General features: G+C 42.1%; 1 protein-coding gene across 4 annotated transcripts in view; it reads left to right on the top strand.

Moving 5' to 3' along the window:
• LOC118366071 (stromal interaction molecule 1-like) overlaps nt 1-19,658 on the top strand; it is a 122,611-nt gene that overhangs the window by 95,162 nt on the left and 7,791 nt on the right. For 3 of the 4 annotated variants that reach the window (XM_052491706.1, XM_052491708.1, XM_052491707.1), the window contains 5 exons: nt 5,093-5,270; nt 11,817-11,984; nt 17,225-17,325; nt 17,991-18,226; nt 18,608-18,694. In XM_052491706.1, the coding sequence (XP_052347666.1) occupies nt 5,093-5,270; nt 11,817-11,984; nt 17,225-17,325; nt 17,991-18,226; nt 18,608-18,694 (770 nt within the window). The remainder of the gene's footprint in view (nt 1-5,092; nt 5,271-11,816; nt 11,985-17,224; nt 17,326-17,990; nt 18,227-18,607; nt 18,695-19,658) is intronic. The other variant, XM_052491709.1, reaches the window with a different exon arrangement.

The raw sequence follows: 19,658 nt of genomic DNA, 5'->3' as shown, positions 1-19,658 counted from the left end.
ATTCAAACCACAGAAATTCCTAAAACATACTTGTGTCTTATATCATTTTAAAGTTAATATTGTTGTTAATCCCACCAAAGTGTCCGATTTCAAATATACTTTTCAGCAAAACCACGATTATGTTAGGTCTCCACCAAACCACAATAAGCACAGCCATTTTCCAGCGAAATATAGCATTCACAAAAAGCAGAAATAGAGATAAAATGTATCACTAACCTTGAATTGTCTTCATCAGATGACACTCATATAACTTAATGTTACACAATACATGCATGTTTTGTTCGATAAAGTTCATATTTATATTAAAAAATCTGAGTTTACATTGGCGTATTAGATTCACTAGTTCCAAAAATGTGATTTTGCATAGCCACATCGTTTCAACAGAAATACTCATCATAAATGTAGATGATAATACAAATTATACACATGGAATTATAGATATACCTCTCCTTAATGCAACCACTGTGTCAGATTTCAAAAAAGGTTTACGGAAAAAGCCACCCATGCAATAATATGAGACGGAGCTCAGAAAAGTAGCCAAATTAGCCGCCATGTTGGAGTCAACAGAAACCAGAAAATACATGATAAATGTTTCCTTACCTTTGATGAACTTCATCAGAATGCAGTCCTAGGAATCCCAGTTCCACAATAAATGCTTAATTTGTTCGAAAATGTCCGTCATTTATGTCCAATTAGCTACTTTGGTTAGCGCGTTTGGTCATAATTCCAAAGTCACACTATAACGTGACGAAATGTCCAAAAGTTCTGTAACAGTCAGTAGAAACATGTCAAACGATGTACTGAATCAATCTTTAGAATGTTGTTTACATATATCTTGAATAACATTCCAACCGGAGAATTAGAATGACTTCAGCTGACCGGTGGAATGCAGGTCCTTCCCCTGTGAACGCGTATGGTGAAAGCATTATCAACTCGTGTCAGTGGTGACTATTTCCTGTCCCATTCAACCCCCCTTCACATTAGAGTCATCAGACAAAGTTCTATTGCCTGTTGACATCTAGTGGAAGGCGTAGGAAGTGAAAACTCATCCATATCTCGCTGTAATTTCAATGAGAGCTTGGTTGAAAATCTGCCACCCCCAGAAAAAATACAAACAGGAAGTGGAATTTCTCAGGTTTTTGCCTGCAATATGAGTTCTGTTATACTCACAGACATAATTCAAACAGTTTTAGAGACTTCAGAGTGTTTCCTATCCAATATTATTAATAATATGCATATATTAGCAACTGAGACTGAGGAGCTGGCCGTTTACAATGGGCACCTTTTCATCCAAGCTGCCCCTGCAGCCATAAAAAGTTAAAGACCATGTTATCAGAGTTGATATCATTGGCTTCATTAATATCTAACGGGTTAAAGACCATGTTATCAGAGTTGATATCCTGCCTAACTAAGAGAGATACACTGTCGGGAATCATCCAGAGAATGGAACAGAAACATAGAGGTGCATGCCTCACATTTCCAATACAACCATACATGTGTGTTAGTTTTATCAATAGGGGTGCACTTTCTATGGAATGTACATTGACACAGTCCACAACAACACTGAAGACTTTATGAGTTATGACATTTAGAGCAAATCAGTTGACTTTAGCGGAGTCACTTGCCATAGGCCTACGAGGGGGGTGAACTACCAGCTGATCATTCTTCAGGTGTGCATGTTGCCTTTTTTTATTCTTCAATTAGTCGTGGCAGCAGTTATTTCATTTTGAGGCGTACCTATTCCAAGAAGTCTTCATTGATGAGAATCTTCTCCTTGTCTTTGAACCTGAGCAGTTTCACCACTATAGCGAAGAAAGTGAAATTCCTATGCACCCTCTCCATTTTGAGTTGATCTGCCAGGAGTCTCTTGGCCTTGACTTCTGTGTTTCAGTCTTTACATCCTCAATTCCATCAATTAAAATGTTATTGTGCCTTGATTGTTTTTTTTTTGGGAAAAGTGCTTGTCAAGTGTTGTTTGGAAAATTGCGAAATCCTCAGTTTTGAATGCGGTCTGGCTGGTTACTCCACCCACACCTCCACTCCAATTCCAAACTGTGTTTAAATTCCATTACATCCTTAAACAGATCATCAACCCTTTTGTTGGTAGAATCCATAAAGAGTTGCAGGACGGACTTAAAGTTATTTTCCTGCAGATCTATTTGATATTTATAGAACTCTTTTTGTTGATCGAGCTGTTCAGGGAGAGTAGTACTTAATACATATTCCTCTTCTGCATTGAGTTTTGCAGCATTTTCCTGTCTAGTATTACAAGTGTGTTGTGAGCTACAATGTGTTTGTGAACACAGCCCACACCCCACCTCCCAAAAACAAGCTACGCAAGTGAAATGGCAAACACACACAAGCAACATTATGATAAACAGATAGAAAGCGGAGAACTTGCAGTATGCGGTGGTCGGAGCATTCACTTACTCACAGAATGAGCAGCATGAATGATGTTAGAGTCCTTCCGGGTGAAGAATAGTGTATTAATCCTCCTCTTGGAACTACCCATCCCAGATCCGGGAGAATTGTCATGAACTACACTAATTAGCATAGCGCAAAGGTCAAAAAATATTACTAGAAAATATTCATATTCATGAAATCACAAGTGAAATATAGTGAAACACAGCTTAGCCTTTTGTTAATCACCCTCTCATCTCAGCATTTGAAATTATGCTTTACAGCCAAAGCAAGACAAGCGTTTGTGTAAGTTTATCGATAGCCTAGCATAACATTATGTCCAGCTAGCAGCAGGAAGCTTGGTCACGAAAATCAGAAAAGCAATCAAATTAACCGTTTACCTTTGATGATCTTCAGATGTTTTCACTGCTGAGACTCCCAGTTAGACAGCAAATGTTCCTTTTGTTCCATAAAAATTATTTTTATACCCAAAATACCCCCGTTTGTTGGTCACGTTATGTTGAGAAATCCACCGGAAATAGAGGTCACGACAACGGCGAAACAATTTCCAAATTATATCCATAATATCGACAGAAACATGGCAAACGGTTTTTATAATCAATCCTCAAGGTGTTTTTCAAATATCTATTCGATAATATATAAACCGGAACAATGGCTTTTCAGTAGGAGCGAGAGGAAAAATGACTACCTCTGTCCTTTACACCAGAATCACTCTGAGAGCCCTCTGCTGGCCACTTACGCAATGTAGTCGTTTACGCTCATTCTTCAACATAAAGGCGTGAAACTACGTCAAAAGGCTGTAGACACCTTAGGGAATACGTAGAAAAATGAATCTGGTTGATATCCCTTTCAATGGCCAATAGGGGTGCATAGGAACACAAAAGTTTCAAAATAAGAGGCACTTCCTGATTGGATTTTCCTCAGGGTTTCACCTGCAATATCAGTTCTGTTATACTCACAGACAATATTTTGACAGTTTTGGAAACTTTAGAATCTTTTCTATCCTAAGCTGTCAATTATATGCATATTCTAGCATCTGGTCCTGAGAAATAGGCGGTTTACTTTGGGAACGTTATTTTTCCAAAAATAAAAGTAGTGCCCCCTAGTTTCCCCTAGTTTCAAGAGGATCCTCTCTCAATTTCACTCTTTCACTTTTTCTCTGTCTTCCCTTCATCTCCTGTGTCGTGTCTTTACTATCATTAAACTGAAGGCTTCGTTTTTATCAAAGATTCTCTGTAATTAGTTACTCGTTTAAACTGAATAATCATGTAACTGTAATTAACTAGGAAGTTGGGGCACCAAGGAAAGTATTCAGATTACAAAGTTATAATTTCCCAATATAACCTTTCAGATATTTTCATATCTGATCAAGAATGAATGGTTAATGAATTATTTACTTTACCTCACGTTAGTCTCATTCCAAACGTCGTAAATTGTTGGTTATCTGCACGAACCCAGTTTTCACTATGAGTCATCCAGACATCAATTGTCTTAAATCATTTATTTATTACTAACTAAGTAATTCACAGAAATGCTTAAACAAACAGTAAATATGGTTACATGAAATGATAGAATGTGGACTGACCCGGCATGGCGGCTTGTTTGACAAAAGGGGAGTTGGGGTTTTAACAAGAAGTCACTACAGAGGTAATTATAACAATTAAAATGCTAATCCTTTACACATAAACGCTCACTCATTCGGGAACAATTGCAATCAATATATATATATTTACACTCAGTGTGTCGTCTTGATCGCTGGTGAAAAGTCTTTCTTTTGAAGAATTGTCCGTCTCTCTCCCTCTCTCTCTCCTGTCTTGGTTAGAGGGGATAGTTCAAAGTGACGTTCGTTATAGAATGGATGTTTCGGCGGTTGTCGTTCTTCGCGTTCAATGATACCGAATTCCTAGCTGCAGACTAGTAATCAATATCAAAGACTTGTTCTTATTCTGTCGGTATCGATATTCTAAGAGTTTAACCACGTGGTATGGTTAAAAAGATTCAGCAATGGTCTACACCTTTAGCCCTCTCGTAATTGGGGTAAGCTTGGTCTGCTGATAATTTCTCAAAGTTGGGTTTTATTCGGAATGGCAGAAGAGGGCTGTCAAAGGATGTCTGACCCTAACTGGGCTCAAGGGCGGTCCTCTGATTTAGTTCAAATCAAAAGGGAATTGTATTTTTCTTCATTAAAGAGTCCACAATCATATTATACAAGTATACAAACAGTATCATACTCACTCATTCATCTTATATAACAATTGGATGTGAACCTCATATCTGAGGCTATTATATAAACAGCGTTATGGTAATGTGGCCACACCGTCTCTCTTGAGCTTCCCAAGTTGTGCCAAACGGACCAGTTCGTAGCTGGATTCTTCGCCGATCTTTTACACTTTCTCTGGAACATGAAATTTGTTCGTACCTCAAGTTCTGTGAGGTGGTAGGATTTCCTTTGTCTCAATTAAAATCTACTCTATAACTGTGTGTCCATGAGGTCTTCTCAGGAATTTACGAACTCTGACCACAGCAGTCTGGTTGTAGAAGCAGAGAGCAGGGGATGGTGCTCGCTGTACTCAAAGAGGGCAACATCATGACACCTGCCACTATGTTCTTTTGCACTCTCTTTCTCATCTCTCGCTCTCTCGCTGTCCCCCATCTCTCCTTCTCTCTGTAGGTTGCAGATCGCCCAAGAGGAGCATCGTAGTGTGGAGGTTGAGAAGGTAACGTTGGAGCAACGTCTGAGGGATGAGATCAACGAAGCCAAGCAAGAGGCCCAGAGACTCGGTAAGCTACGGGAGGGAACAGAGAACGAGTGGAGCAGGCAGAAATACGCCGAGGAAGAGCTGGATCAGGTACACACACTGCATACAAACATACAGTACACCTGTACATACACACACCTGTTTATACACATACACCTGTATACTGTACATACACAGCATACACACATTAACACACACACACACAAATATATATGCCTGTATACAGTGCATTTGGAAAGTATTCAGACCCTGTGACTTTTTCCACATTTTGTACATTAGACTTTTTCTAAAATGGATTAAATCGTTTTTTAAATACACATATACATAATATACACACAATACCCCATAACAACAAAGCAAAAAACCTGTTTAGAAATGTTTGCAAGTATATTCAAAACTCATATCACATTTACATAAGTATACAGACGCTTTTCTCAGTACTTTTTGAAGCGTTCCACCAAATCTATTAATTTTAAAATGTTGATTACTTCTACTTGCCTTTATTATTCACCTGATGAGAAGACATGTTTTATACACATTTTTACCGACCGCCTTGATTCGATCTTTTGTAGCAAATGTGAATTTTTTTTATTTTTTACATTGGATAAAAGCAGAGACACGGAGCTACAAAATGGTATATCATAAACTACATTTAAGGAACAATGGGAAAGTAATTCTGCTTTGAAAGTTAACCTCACTTTTGAGAAAATGTTCTTTGAATGATTTGGTACCTACTGGAGAGCTCTTTGTCTACACCCATTCAGCATCGTTCACACCCTCTTGGGCTTTAAGAGATCTGAGCATTCTGTCCTAACAACAACAGTCAAGCACCTAAGCTAACTGGCTAATGTCGGCTAGCTAGCTAGGTACTTCCAGACACGAATGAGAGAACAGCTCACTGACCATTTTACTCGCCCTAGCAGATATGGTTAGGCTGATTTCATGTTATCCAGAGCGTTGGTGACTGTAACTGTGCTGCTGGCAACAGTTTAATTACACTTTTTTTGCCATATTCAACTGGTGTTGAGCGTTCGTAAATTCATCAGTTATTCTACTCTCTGGCACATTCAGACAAGAGTGCTCTGAAATTGGAGTAGATAGCCAGAACGAATTTACGAACGCACCCGAGGTAAACAATTAATCATAATCCCAACTCATGAATCTGCAGGTAGATAACCAACCAGGTTCAATGTTAGCTAGCTTACATTAGGATATAACTAGCAAAGCAAATGGCTCTCAGATACGAATAATAAGATCATATACATAACGTTAGCTTGTGAGCCAGCCAGCTATCGTTAGCTGGATAGCTAACAGTACACATTAACTTGAAATTAAAATGTCTTTCTGTCAAAATTGGAAACGTGTAATATCTGAAAATGCAGCTAGCTAGACTATCTTACCCATAACGTTACATAATGGATGGACGCTTCTCCCTCCCTTCTCCCTGCCATGGTTGCCCTTAGTTTGAAGATGTAATCTGGAGACAGGTGTTTTCTCCATCTACTTAGCTATCAAACTGACCAGCTCAAATAGACACAAGCGTGCTATATGGCAGACCAATCCAAACTCCTCTTTCGTCATGTCCAGCCCACTCATTCTCTCAGCCAACAATGGCTAGCGGGAAGGTTGCTGGCTTTTTCTGTGGTTAAACCAACTTAGCTCGTAATTATATTTATTTATTTGTATTTACAGATGGCATACAAGTCTGTTATTAAGGCACACAAAAGTTCACATGTTCCAGTAGGTATTTCCTGCAAAAAATACATTTTGATAAACGTATTTTTATGTTCAAATGGCTCTCCTGTGAAGTAGTGACCCGCGATATATGCCTAGTTTCCTGAATAAAGTCATATATGATGGGGGTTTCTGGGCTGCCAATTTTTATTTATTTATTTATTTTTATTTCACCTTTATTTAATCAGGTGGCCAAGTTGAGAACAAGTTCTCAATTACAATTGCGACCTGGCCAAGATAAAGCAAAGCAGTTCGACACATACAACAACACATGGAGTAAAACAAACATACAGTCAATAATACAGTAGAAAAATAAGTCTATATACGATGTGAGCAAATGAGGTGAGATAAGGGAGGTAAAGGCAAAAAAAAGGCCATGTGGCGAAGTAAATACAATATAGCAAGTAAAACACTGGAATGGTAGATTTGCATTGGAAAAATGTGCAAAGTAGAAATAAAAATAATTGGGTGCAAAGGAGAAAAAATAATAATAAAATATATATATACAGTAGGGGAAGAGGTAGTTGTTTAGGCTAAATTATAGATGGGCTATGTACAGGTGCAGTAATATGTGAGCTGCTCTGACAGCTGGTGCTGAAAGCTAGTGAAGGAGATAAGTGTTTCCAGTTTCAGAGATTTTTGTAGTTCGTTCCAGTCATTGGCAGCAAAGAACTGGAAGGAGAGGCGGCCAAAGGAAGAATTGGTTTTGGAGTTGAGAGATATACCTGCTGGAGCGTGTGCTACAGGTGGGTGCTGCTATGGTGACCAGCTAGCTGAGATAAGGGGGGACTTTACCTAGCAGGGTCTTGTAGATGATCTGGAGCCAGTGGGTTTGGTGACGAGTACGAAGCGAGGGCCAGCCAACGGGAGCGTACAGGTCGCAGTGGTGGGTAGTATATGGGGCTTTGGTGACAAAACAGATGGCACTATGATAGACTGCATCCAATTTATTGAGCAGGGTATTGGAGGCTATTTTGTTAATGACATCGCCGAAGTCAAGGATCGGTAGGATGGTCAGTTTTACGAGGGTATGTTTGGCAGCATGAGTGAAGGATGCATTGTTTTGCGAACTAGGAAGCCAATTCTAGATTTAATTTTGGATTGGAGATGTTTGATGTGAGTCTGGAAGGAGAGTTTACAGTCTAACCAGACACTTAGGTATTTGTAGTTGTCCACATATTCTAAGTCAGAACCGTCCAGAGTAGTGATGCTGGACAGGAGGGCAGGTGAAGGCACCGATCGGTTGAAGAGCATGCATTTAGTTTTACTTGTATTTAAGAGCAGCTGGAGGCCACGGAAGGAGAGTTGTATGGCATTGAAGCTCGTCTGGAGGGTTGTTAACACAGTGTCCAAAGAAGGGACAGAAGTATACAGAATGGTATCGTCTCACCAGCAGCAAGAGCGACATCATTGATGTACACAGAGAAGAGAGTCGGCCCAAGAATTGAACCCTGTGACACTCCCATAGAGACTGCCAGAGGCCCGGACAATAGGCCCTCCGATTTGACATAGTGAACTCTATCAGAGAAGTAGTCGGTGACCCAGGCGAGGCAATCATTTGAGAAACCAAAGCTATCGAGTCTGCCGATGAGGATGTGGTGATTGACAGAGTCGAAAGCCTTAGCCACGTCAATTAATACGGCTGCACAGTATTGTTTCTTATCGATGGCGGTTAATATATCATTTAGGACCTTGAGCGTGGCTGAGGTGCACCCATGACCAGCTCTGAAACCAGATTGCATAGCGGAGAAGGTGCAGTGGGATTCGAAATGGTCGGTAATCTGTTTGTTGTCTTGGCTTTCGAAGACCTTAGAAAGGCAGGGTAGGATAGATATATGTCTGTAGCAGTTTGTGTCTAGAGTGTCCCCCGCTTTGAAGAGGGGGATGACCGCAGCTGATTTCCAATTTTTGGGGATCTCAGACAAATCAAATCAAATGTATTTATATAGCCCTTCGTACATCAGCTGATATCTCAAAGTACTGTATAGAAACCCAGCCTAAAACCCCAAACAGCAAGCAATGCAGGTGTAGAAGCACAGTGGCGAGGAAAAACTCCATAGAAAGGCCAAAACCTAGGAAGAAACCTAGAGAGGAACCAGGCTATGTGGGGTGGCCAGTCCTCTTCTGGCTGTGCCGGGTGGAGATTATAACAGAACATGGCCAAGATGTTCAAATGTTAATAAATGACCAGCATGGTCAAATAATAATAAGGCAGAACAGTTGGAGCTGGAGCAGCAGCACGGCCAGGTGGACTGGGGACAGCAAGGAGTCATCATGTCAGGTAGTCCTGAGGCATGGTCCTAGGGCTCAGGTCCTTTGAGAGAGAGAAAGAAAGAGAGATAGAGAGAATTAGAGAGAGCACACTTAAATTCACACAGGACACCGAATAGGACAGGAGAAGTACTCCAGATAAAACAAACTGACCCTAGCCCCCGACACATAAACTACTGCAGCATAAATACTGGAGGCTGAGACAGGAGGGGTCAGGAGACACTGTGGCCCCATCCGAGGACACCCACGGACAGGGCCAAACAGGAAGGATATAACCCCACCCACTTTGCCAAAGCACAGCCCCCACACCACTAGAGGGATATCTTCAACCACCAACCAGACAACACAAAAGAGAGGTTGAACAGGCTAGTAATAGGGGTTGCAACAATTCCGGCATATCATTTTAGAAAGAAAGGGTCCAGATTGTCTAGCCCGGCTGATTTGTAGGTGACCAGATTTTGCAGCTCTTTCAGAACATCAGATGACTGGATTTGGGAGAAGGAGAAATGGGGAATGCTTGGGTGAGTTGTTGTGGGGGGTACAGTGCAGTTGACCGGGGTAAGAGGTAGCCAGTTGGAAAGCATGGCCAGCTGTAGAAAAATGCTTATTGAAATGTTCAATTATAGTGGATTTATCGGTGGTGACAGAGTTTCCTATCAGCTGGGAGAAGGTGTTCTTATTCTCCATGGACTTTACAGCTTGAAAGCCAAGGCTGCTTGAAAAGTGGTCTTCAAATTTGCAAGTTTACAAACCATAGGCAACCAATTTGCCAACAATGCTCTCCAATCATTGACTGATCACTCCCAACCCATAGGAATTCCCACTCAGATGACTACTTTTAAATAGTGAAAGCCCTCAATGATAATGTCTATACCAAAATGAGTTATTTACATCTAGAGTCCTATTTATCTCTACGATTGACACTGAAACACATGTTATTTTGGCTGAATAAGGATAGGTAAACTGATCATTTAAACAATCTACCAACCTAATAAAATTTTGCACAAGTAAATGTAATACTATCAATTTTGAGATTCATACAATCAACATTAAACATTTTTTAGAGAACAATAGAGATTATATTTCTCTCAATTAAATTTTAAAATGTTGAAGATCAGGCTAAAAAACTATTATTATTATTTTTTAAATTTGGTATGCAATTTAAAAAATATATTAAAACAGTGACACTTGGACAGATATTGACACATTCAATACTGTCTTGCACACTCTTGCCTGCATCTAGCTGATCTAGGGTGTATTCGTTAGTACAACAGTTGCAAACAAGAGTTTCTATTGGAAAAATGCAGGTATGTTTATCCCAGTTTTGTTCTGTTTGCTTCCGTTTCAGAAATGTTTTTCAAATGAATCTGTGGAATGAATACACCCCTGATCATGCGTAAGCACAGTTCACTTTCATAGCAGCCACGTTGTATTCCTTCTCACATCTATGCGATCTCCTCCTCTCACCTTTTCCCTTCGTTTGTGGATTTCAATGCACAACACATCAGCTGTATGTGACCAGGCAAAAACACCGACACACAGCCTACATCGTTATCACCATATTAGCTACGTAACGTAAGTAACGTCATAGTCAATATAGCTAATAGAAGTAGCGTGTTAGTAAACCCACTACAATCATGCAGTAACTTTACAGTGTATAGTCAATTAACAGTTTAACAGTTACACCGGCGGGCCCCGGTGGCAATAAATTAGGAAAAAACCAAAAGCTTACCTTGACTTGGAAAAGTTCCAGTGTTGTGTTTGATAGCCAGCTAGCTAACAAAGCATGTTTGGTAGGGTAAACTAGCTAGCTGCATTTGCTAGCTAAGTAGATGGAAAGAAATGTATACTCTCTCTCTCTCGCTTATCCTTCATTTTTGAAGAAGTTCATTTGTTCAAAACTTTTCAACTATTGCATTTCTCACTCTTTGAGTCAACTATTCACCACATGTTATCCACTGCAGTGCTAGCTATCTGTAGCTTATGCTTTCAGTACTAGATTAATTATCTGATCCATTGATTGGGTGGACAACATGTCACTTCATGCTGCAAGAGCTCTGATAGGTTGGATGATGTCCTCTAGAAGTTGTCATAATTAGTGTGTAAGTCTATGGAAGGAGGTGAGAACCATGAGCCTCCTAGGTTTTGTATTGAAGTCAATGTACCCAGAGTAGGACGTAATTCAGCTCTCCTCCAGCTACACCATGGTGCTACCCTACAAAGTGCTGTTGGGATTACTGTAGACCTTCATTGCAAAACAATCTATTTTAATCATTTATTTGGCGCCGTGAATATATTTAGTATACTTTTATCTAAAAAGGATATATCTTTTAAAATGTTTTACAATTTAAAATTTTCTAAAAGTCACTGACTATGGTCCTGCCCTTCCTCCTCTGAGCAGCCTCCACTGACCTGCATACACACTTCTACACACACCTACGCACACACATACACTCATACACACACATAACATACATTCATGTGTGTATGTCTGTGAGCGTGCATGGGTGTGTATGTGTGTGTGTATACCTGTGTGTGTCCATCTGTTTGTTTATGTGTGCATGCACGTGTGCATACGGCTGTGTGTGTGTATACCTGTGTATATACTTGTGTGTGTATGTGTGTATCCAGGTGCGTATGGCCCTGAAGAAGGCAGAGCGGGAGCTGGAGTCTCGGGCCTGCTGGTCTCCCCCTGATGCCCTTAAGACCTGGCTGCAGCTGACCCATGAGATAGAGGTCCAGTACTACAACATCAAGAAACAGAGCGCTGAGAAACAACTACTTCAGGCCAAAGAAGGGGTGAGACACACACATACATACAGAAATCAAATCATATCAAAACATTTTGGTCACATACACATATAGTGGCAAGAAAAAGTATATGAACCCTTTGCAATTACTTGGATTTCTGCATAAATTGGTCATACAATTTTATCTGATCCTCATCTAAGTCACAACAATAGACAAACACAGTGTGCTTAAACTAATAACACACACACATTATTGTATTTTTCTTGTCTATTGAATACAAATTAAACATTCACAGTATAGGTTGGAAAAACTATGTGAACCCCTAGGCTAATGACTTCTCCAAAAGCTAATTGGAGTCAGGAGTCAGCTAACCTGGAGTCCAATCAATGAGATGAGATTGGAGATGTTGGTTAGGGCTGCCTTGCTCTATAAAAAACACTCACAAAATTTGAGTTTGCTATTCACAAGAAGCATTGCCTGATGTGAACCATGCCCCAAACAAAAGAGATCTCATAAAACCTGAGATTAAGAATGGTTGATTTTCATAAAGCTGGAAAGGGTTACAAAAGTATCTCTACATGCCTTGATGTTCATCATTCCACAGTAAGACAAATTGTCTATAAATGGAGAAAGTTCAGCACTGTTGCTACTCTCCCTAGGAGTGGCCGTCCTGCAAAGATGACTGCAAGAGCACAGTGCAGAACGCTCAATGAGGTTAAGAAGAATCCTAGAGTGTCAGCTAGACTTACAGAAATCTCTGGAACATGCTAACATCTCTGTTGACTACTCTACGATATGTAAAACACTAAACAAGAATGGTGTTCATGGGAGGACACCACGGAAGAAGCCACTGCTGTCCAAAAAAACATTGATGAAGTTTGCAAAAGTGCACCTGGATGTTCCACAGCACTACTGGCAAAATATTCTGTGGACAGATGAAATTACACTTGAGTTGTTTGGAAGGAAAACACAACACTATGTGTGGAGAAAAAAAGTCTCAGCACACCAACATCAAACCCTCATCCCAGCTGTAAAGTATTGTGGAGGGAGCATCATGGTTTGGGGCTGCTTTGCTGCCTCAGGGCCTGGACAGCTTGCTATCATCAACAGAAAAATAAATTAATTCCCAAGTTTATCAAGACATTTTGCTGGAGAATATAGGCTATCTGTCCGCCAATTGAAGCTCAACAGAAGGTGGGTGATGCAGCAGGACAACAACACAAAACACATAAGTAAATCAACAACAGAATGGCTTCAACAGAAGAACGTACGCTGTCTGGAGTGGCCCAGTCCTGACCTCAACCCGATTGAGATGCTGTGGCATGACCTCAAGAGAGCAGTTCACACCAGACATCCCAAGAATATTGCTGAACTGAAACAGTTTTGTAAAGAGGGATGGTCCAAAATTCCTCCTGACTGTTGTGCAGGTCTGATCCACAACTACAGAAAACATTTGGTTGAGGTTATTGCTGCCAAATGAGGGTCAACCAGTTATTAAATCCACTTGCCCCACACTGTGAATGTTTACACGGTGTGTTCAATAAAGACATGAAAATGTATAATTGTTTGTGTTATTCGTTTAAAACTGTGTTTGTCTATTGTTGTGACCTAGACGACAATCAGATCAAATTTCATGACCAATTTATGCAGAAATCCAGGTATTTCCAAAGGGTTCACATACTTTTTCTTGCCACTGTATTTTGCAGATGTTATTGCGGGTGTAGTGAAATGCTTGTGTTCCTAGCTCGAAGAGTGCGGTAGTGTCTAACAATTCCCAACAATACACACAAATCTAAAAGTAAAAGAATGGAATTAAGAAATATATAAAAATTAGATTGAGCCATGTCGGAGTGGCATTGACTAAAATACAGTAGAATAGCACACAGTATATACATATGAGGTGAGTAGTATGTAAACATTATTAAAGTGACTAGTACATAATGTTGCTGCTACCGTCTCTTACCACCGAAAATAACTTCTGGACATCAGAAAAGTGATTACTCACCGCGGAGTGGAATAATTTTTTTCCTTTACCGAGTCCGACGAGAAGGATATCCTGCTTTCACTGGAACAGGCCCAGATCCACCCCTTTTGTGTGAAGAAAAGACACTGGAAAAGGGGCCACAGATCCGGAGTCCTTCTGAAAATCCGGAGGCGAGCGAGTAAACTCCCACTGCCTTCCATTCTTCTCGATAACATGCAATCATTTTAAAATAAAATGGAGGACCTGAGATTAAGATTATCCTACCAAGAGACGTGGCTGAACGAAGATACAGACAATATAGAGCTAGCGGGATTTTCCATGCACCGGCAGAACAGAGACGCTACCTCTGGTAAGACGAGGGGGGTGGTCAATAACAGCTGGTGCGCAATGTCTAATATTAAAGAAGTCTCGAGGTATTGCTCGCCTGAGGTAGAGTACCTTTTAATAAGCTGTAGACCACACTATCTACCAAGAGAGTTCTCATCTATATCATTCGTAGCCATCTATTTACCACCACAAAACGAAGCTGGCACTAAGACCACTCTCAACCAACTCTATAAGGCCATAAGCAAAGAAGAAGATGCTCACCCAGAAGTGGCGCTCCTAGTGGCCGGTGAACTTAAATCAGTTTTACCAAATTTTTACCAGCATGTCACATGTGCAACCAGGGAAGAAAAAAAATCCTAAACCACCTTTACTCTACACAAAGAGATGCATACAAAGCTCCCCCTCGCCCTCCATTTGGAAAATCTGACCATAATTCTATCCTCCTGATTCCTGCTTAAAAACAGAAACTAAAGCAGGAAGTACCAGTGACTCGCTTAATACGGAAGTGGTCAGATGATGCGGATGCTACACTACAGGACTGTTTTGCTAGCACAGACTGGAATATGTTCCAGGATTCATCCAGTGGCATTGAGGAGTACACCACCTCAGTCATCGGCTTCATCAATAAGTGCATCAATGTCGTCCCCCCTAGTGACCGTACGTACATATCCCAAGCAGAATCCATGGATGACAAGCAACGTCAGCACCAAGCTAAAGGCTAGAGCTGACACTTTCAAGCAGCAGGACCCTAATTAGGGCGCTCATAGAAATCCCGCTATGCCCTCAGACGAACCTTCAAACCAACAAAGCGTCAACACAGGATTAAGATTGAATCCTACTACACCGGCTCGCCCGTTGGATGTGGCAGGGCTTGAAAACTATTACGAACTACAAAGGGAAACCCAGACGTGAGCTGCCCAGTGACGTGAGCGTACCAGACGAGCTAAATGCATTTTATGCTCGCTTCAAGGTAAGCAACACTGATGCATGCACGAGAGCACCAGCTGTTCTGGATGACTATGTGATAACACTCTCGGTAGCCGATGTGAACAAGACCTTTAAACAGGTCGACATTCACAAAGCCGCTGGGCCAGACGGATTACCAGGACGTGTACTCAAAGCATGCGCGGACCAACCGTCAAGTGTCTTCACTGACATTTTCATCCTCTCCCTGACCGAGTCTGCATGTTTCAAGCAGACCACCATAGTCCCTGTGCCCAAGGAAGCGAAGGTTACCTGCCTAAATTATTACCGCCCATGGCACTCACGTTGGTAGCCATGAAGTGTTTTGAAAGGCTGGTCATGGCACACATCAACAGCATCCTCCTGGACACCTTAGACCCATTCCAATTCGAATACCGCCCCAACAGATTCACAGATGACTCAATCTCAATCGCGCTCCACACTCCCCTTTCTCACCTGGACAAAATAAACACCTATGTAAGAATGCTATTAATTGACTACAGCTCAGCGTTCAACACCATAATGCCCACGAATCGCATCACTAAGCTAATGACTCTGGGACTAAACACCCCCTCTGTAACTGGTTAATGGACTTCCTGACGGGTCGCCCCCGGGTGATAAGAGTAGGCAACAACACGTCTGCCACGCTTGATCCTTAACACTGGGGCCCCTCAGGGGTATGTGCTTAGTCCCCTCCTGTATTCCCTGTTCACCCACGAAGGTGTGGCCAAACACAACTCCAACTCCATCATTAAGTTTGCTGATGACACCACAGTGGTAGGCCTGATCACCGACCACGATGAGACGGCCTATAGGGAGGAGGTCAGAGAACTGGCAGTGTGGTGTCAGGACAACAATCTCGCCATCAATGTGAGCAAGACAAAGGAGCTGATCATGGCCTACAGGAAAAGGCTGGCCGAACAGGCTCACATTAACATCGACAGGGCTGTAGTGGAGTGGGTCAAGAATTTCAAGTTCCTTGGTGTCCACATCACCAACGAACTATCATGGTCCAAACACACCAAGACAGTTGTGAAGATGGCGCAACATAACTTTTTCCCACTCAGGAGACTGAAAAGATTTGGCATGGGTCCCCAGATCCTCAAAAGGTTCTATAGCTGCACAATCAAGAGCATCCTGACCGGTTGCATCACCGCCAGGTATGGCAACTGCTCGGCATCTGACCGTAAGCCGCTACAGAGGGTAGTGCAAACGGCCCAGTGCATCACTGGGGCCAAGCTCCCTGCCATTCAGGACCTATATAATAGGCAGTGTCAGAGGAAAGCCCATAGAATTGTCAGAGACTCCAGTCACCCAAATTATAGACTGTTTTCTCTGCTACCACACGTCAAGCGGAGCACCAAGTCTAGGACCAAAAGGCTCCTCAACAGCTTCTACTCAATTCATAAAATGTAAAAAAATATATATATATTCAAAAATACATTGACCCCCCTCCCTTTTGTACACTCGCTGTTTGTTTGTTACATATGCGTGGTCACTTCGCCCCCACCTACATGTACAGATTACCTCAACTAGCCTGTATATATATATGTATATAGCCACATTATTGTTATTCTTAATGTGTTACTTTTATTTTAATTTTTTATTTTAGTATACTTGGTAAATATATTTTTCTTCTTGAACTGCACTGTTGGTTAAGGGCGTGTAAGTAAGCATTTCAAGGTACAGTCTACACTTGTTGTATTCGGCACATGTGACAAAGTTTTTGATTTGATTTAGTGTTACATTATTAAAGTGGCCAGTGATTCCAAGTCTATGTATATAGGGAAACAGCCTCTAAGGTGCAGGGTTGCGTAACTGTGTGGAAGCCGGCTAGTGATGGCTGTTTAGCAGTCTGATGTCCTTGAGGTAGAAGCTGTGAGTGATATGGGGCGATAGTCATTTAGTTACACAGAAACACACACTCACACACACACACACACACATGAACCTGGTGAGAAAGTTGATGATGGTGGTTTTGTTAATTATGATGGTGCTGATGATGATGATATAGGCTGACAAGATCAAGAAGAAGAGGAGCACCCTGTTTGGGACGTTCCATGTGGCTCATAGCTCCTCCCTGGACGACGTTGATCACAAGATCCTGACTGCCAAGTAAGTTCAGTCAACCGACTTTACCTTGTTCAGCCAACCGATTTTACCTTGTCCAGCCAACCGACTTTACCTTGTTCAGCCAACCGACTTTACCTTGTTCAGCCAACCGACTTTACCTTGTTCAGCCAACCGACTTTACCTTGTGGTCCTTCTGTAGCTCAGTTGGTAGAGCATGGCGCTTGTAACGCCAGGGTAGTGGGTTCGATCCCCGGGACCACCCATACGTAGAATGTATGCACACATGACTGTAAGTCGCTTTGGATAAAAGCGTCTGCTAAATGGCATATATATATACCTTGTCTAGCCAACTGACTTTTCAAACTGACTTCACCTTTCATAGCCAACAGACTTTACCTTGTTCAGCGAACAGACTTCACCTTTTTCAGCCAACCGACTTTACATTGTTCAGCCAACTGACTTTACAAACTGACTCCACCTTTTTCAGCCAATTGACTTGACTGTGTTCTGCCAACTGACGTTACGTTTTTCAGCAAGATGACTTTACATTGTTCAGCCAAATGTCTTTACATTTCTCAGGCAACAGACCAAGTGACTTTACCTTGTTGGGTTACACACCTCAAAGGTCCTTGAGGCTCTTTCCATTTTTCTCTCTCCCCTTACTCTGTCTTTTCTCTCTCCTCTTGTCTGTCACCCCCCCTCTCTAGGCAGGCTCTAGGTGAGGTGACGGCTGCTCTGAGGGAGAAACTTCACCGCTGGCAGCAGTTGGAGTCTCTTACAGGCTTACCATTGGTCAATAACCCCGGTCTGCCCGCCCTGGCTGCTGCCCTCAACCTGGACCCCGCCTTCCTGGGCCTGCACCCGCCGACCCCGCAGCACCTAATCCTATCAGACGATTTAGACGACATGGACGAGGATATCCTGTCCCCAGGGACGCTGCGGTGTACGTGTCATCACTTTGCGCTTCTTCGCCCACCGACACATCACTCTGTGTTAGATAGGGTATTAGTGGCTCCGGGATGAGGTGTCCCGGTGGTACAGATTGAGGATCAGTTTCCCTTCACTCAATCCTAACCTTAACTGCAAAATGCAAAACTGTCAAAAGTGCCTTTTAACCACCCTCCTGTCTTGTCCTGTATGTGCACAACGTTGATTGTATCAAACACTTCTTCCTGAACAAGTGACTTGTACTGGTGATTAGCTGTGCCAGGTCAATGGTATCCTATCTTCTCACCACTCTCCTTTTGGATGATCTCCTCATATTCTGTCCTGATTGGTTGGTTGCCTCACATTCATCATCTGTCCCGTGATTGGCTATCCTCAGACGCGGCCTGGCAGATGGACCGGCGAGTGAGTGACCTCTGGCCAATGAGCGGCATCTCCGACAGCCAATCCCCATGGAAGTATTCTGGTTGGGCTCACCCTCCTTTACTCTCCTTGCCAATCCTAACCAAGCACTACTAATGTACCCTTCCAACCCCTCTTTTCTCTTTCCTCTGTGGATTCTCCCACATAGACAGACTACCCCTTCTGCTCCACTACCTGTGGAATGGTCCACTGTCTCTCAGGAGCAGTGGAGTTGAGCCGGACGGGGTGAGGCGGGGAGATGGGGGGGTTGATCTTATCTTGTGGAGAAGCGACAAGAATTTGCCACTTTATAACCACTCATCACATGCCCTCTCTCTTTCTCTCCCCTCTTTTTCTCTCCTTCTCTCTCCCCCTATCTCTCTACAAATCAGACATTCTATCCAACTGGAAGACTTCCTCCTTTTTCACTCTTCCTTCAGAAAGGGGTGTTTATTATTTATCCTCCTCTCCTGTCCTCCCTCTGTTGCTGACTAACCTCCACTTGCAGGTCAACAGTTTTTCTGTCCCTCCACATCTTCTGGCTGGTACACCAGGATATTTGCACATTGGATTTTCAGTCAGAACACTTTATTTTCTCAGAACATAAAAACGACTGATAAAATATGATTTCTAGCATGTCTGTCACTTCCTATATACACTGAGTGTACAAAACATCAGGAACACCTTACTAATATTGAGTTTGCCAACAGTCTCAATTCGTCGGCGCTTGGACTCTACAAGGTGTCGAAAGCGTTCCACAGGGATGCTGGTCCATGTTGACTCCAATGCTTCCCACAGTTGTGTCAAGTTGGCTGGATGTCCTTTGGGTGGTGGACCATTCTGACGCAAACAGGAAATTGTTGAGCCTGAAGAATGCTGCAGCGTTGCAGTTTTTGACATACTCAAACCAGTGCGCCTGGCACTTCCTACCATGCCCCATTCAAAGGCACTTAAATATTCACCCTCTGAGTGGCACACAAACAATCCATGTCTCAATTGTCTCAAGGTTGAAAAAAACAACATATTTC

This window comes from Oncorhynchus keta, chromosome 33 (assembly GCF_023373465.1).
Source record: "Oncorhynchus keta strain PuntledgeMale-10-30-2019 chromosome 33, Oket_V2, whole genome shotgun sequence".
Taxonomy (NCBI): Eukaryota; Metazoa; Chordata; class Actinopteri; order Salmoniformes; family Salmonidae; genus Oncorhynchus; species Oncorhynchus keta.
Note: the sequence above shows the minus strand (reverse complement) of the source record. Positions and strands in the feature narration are given on the sequence as shown.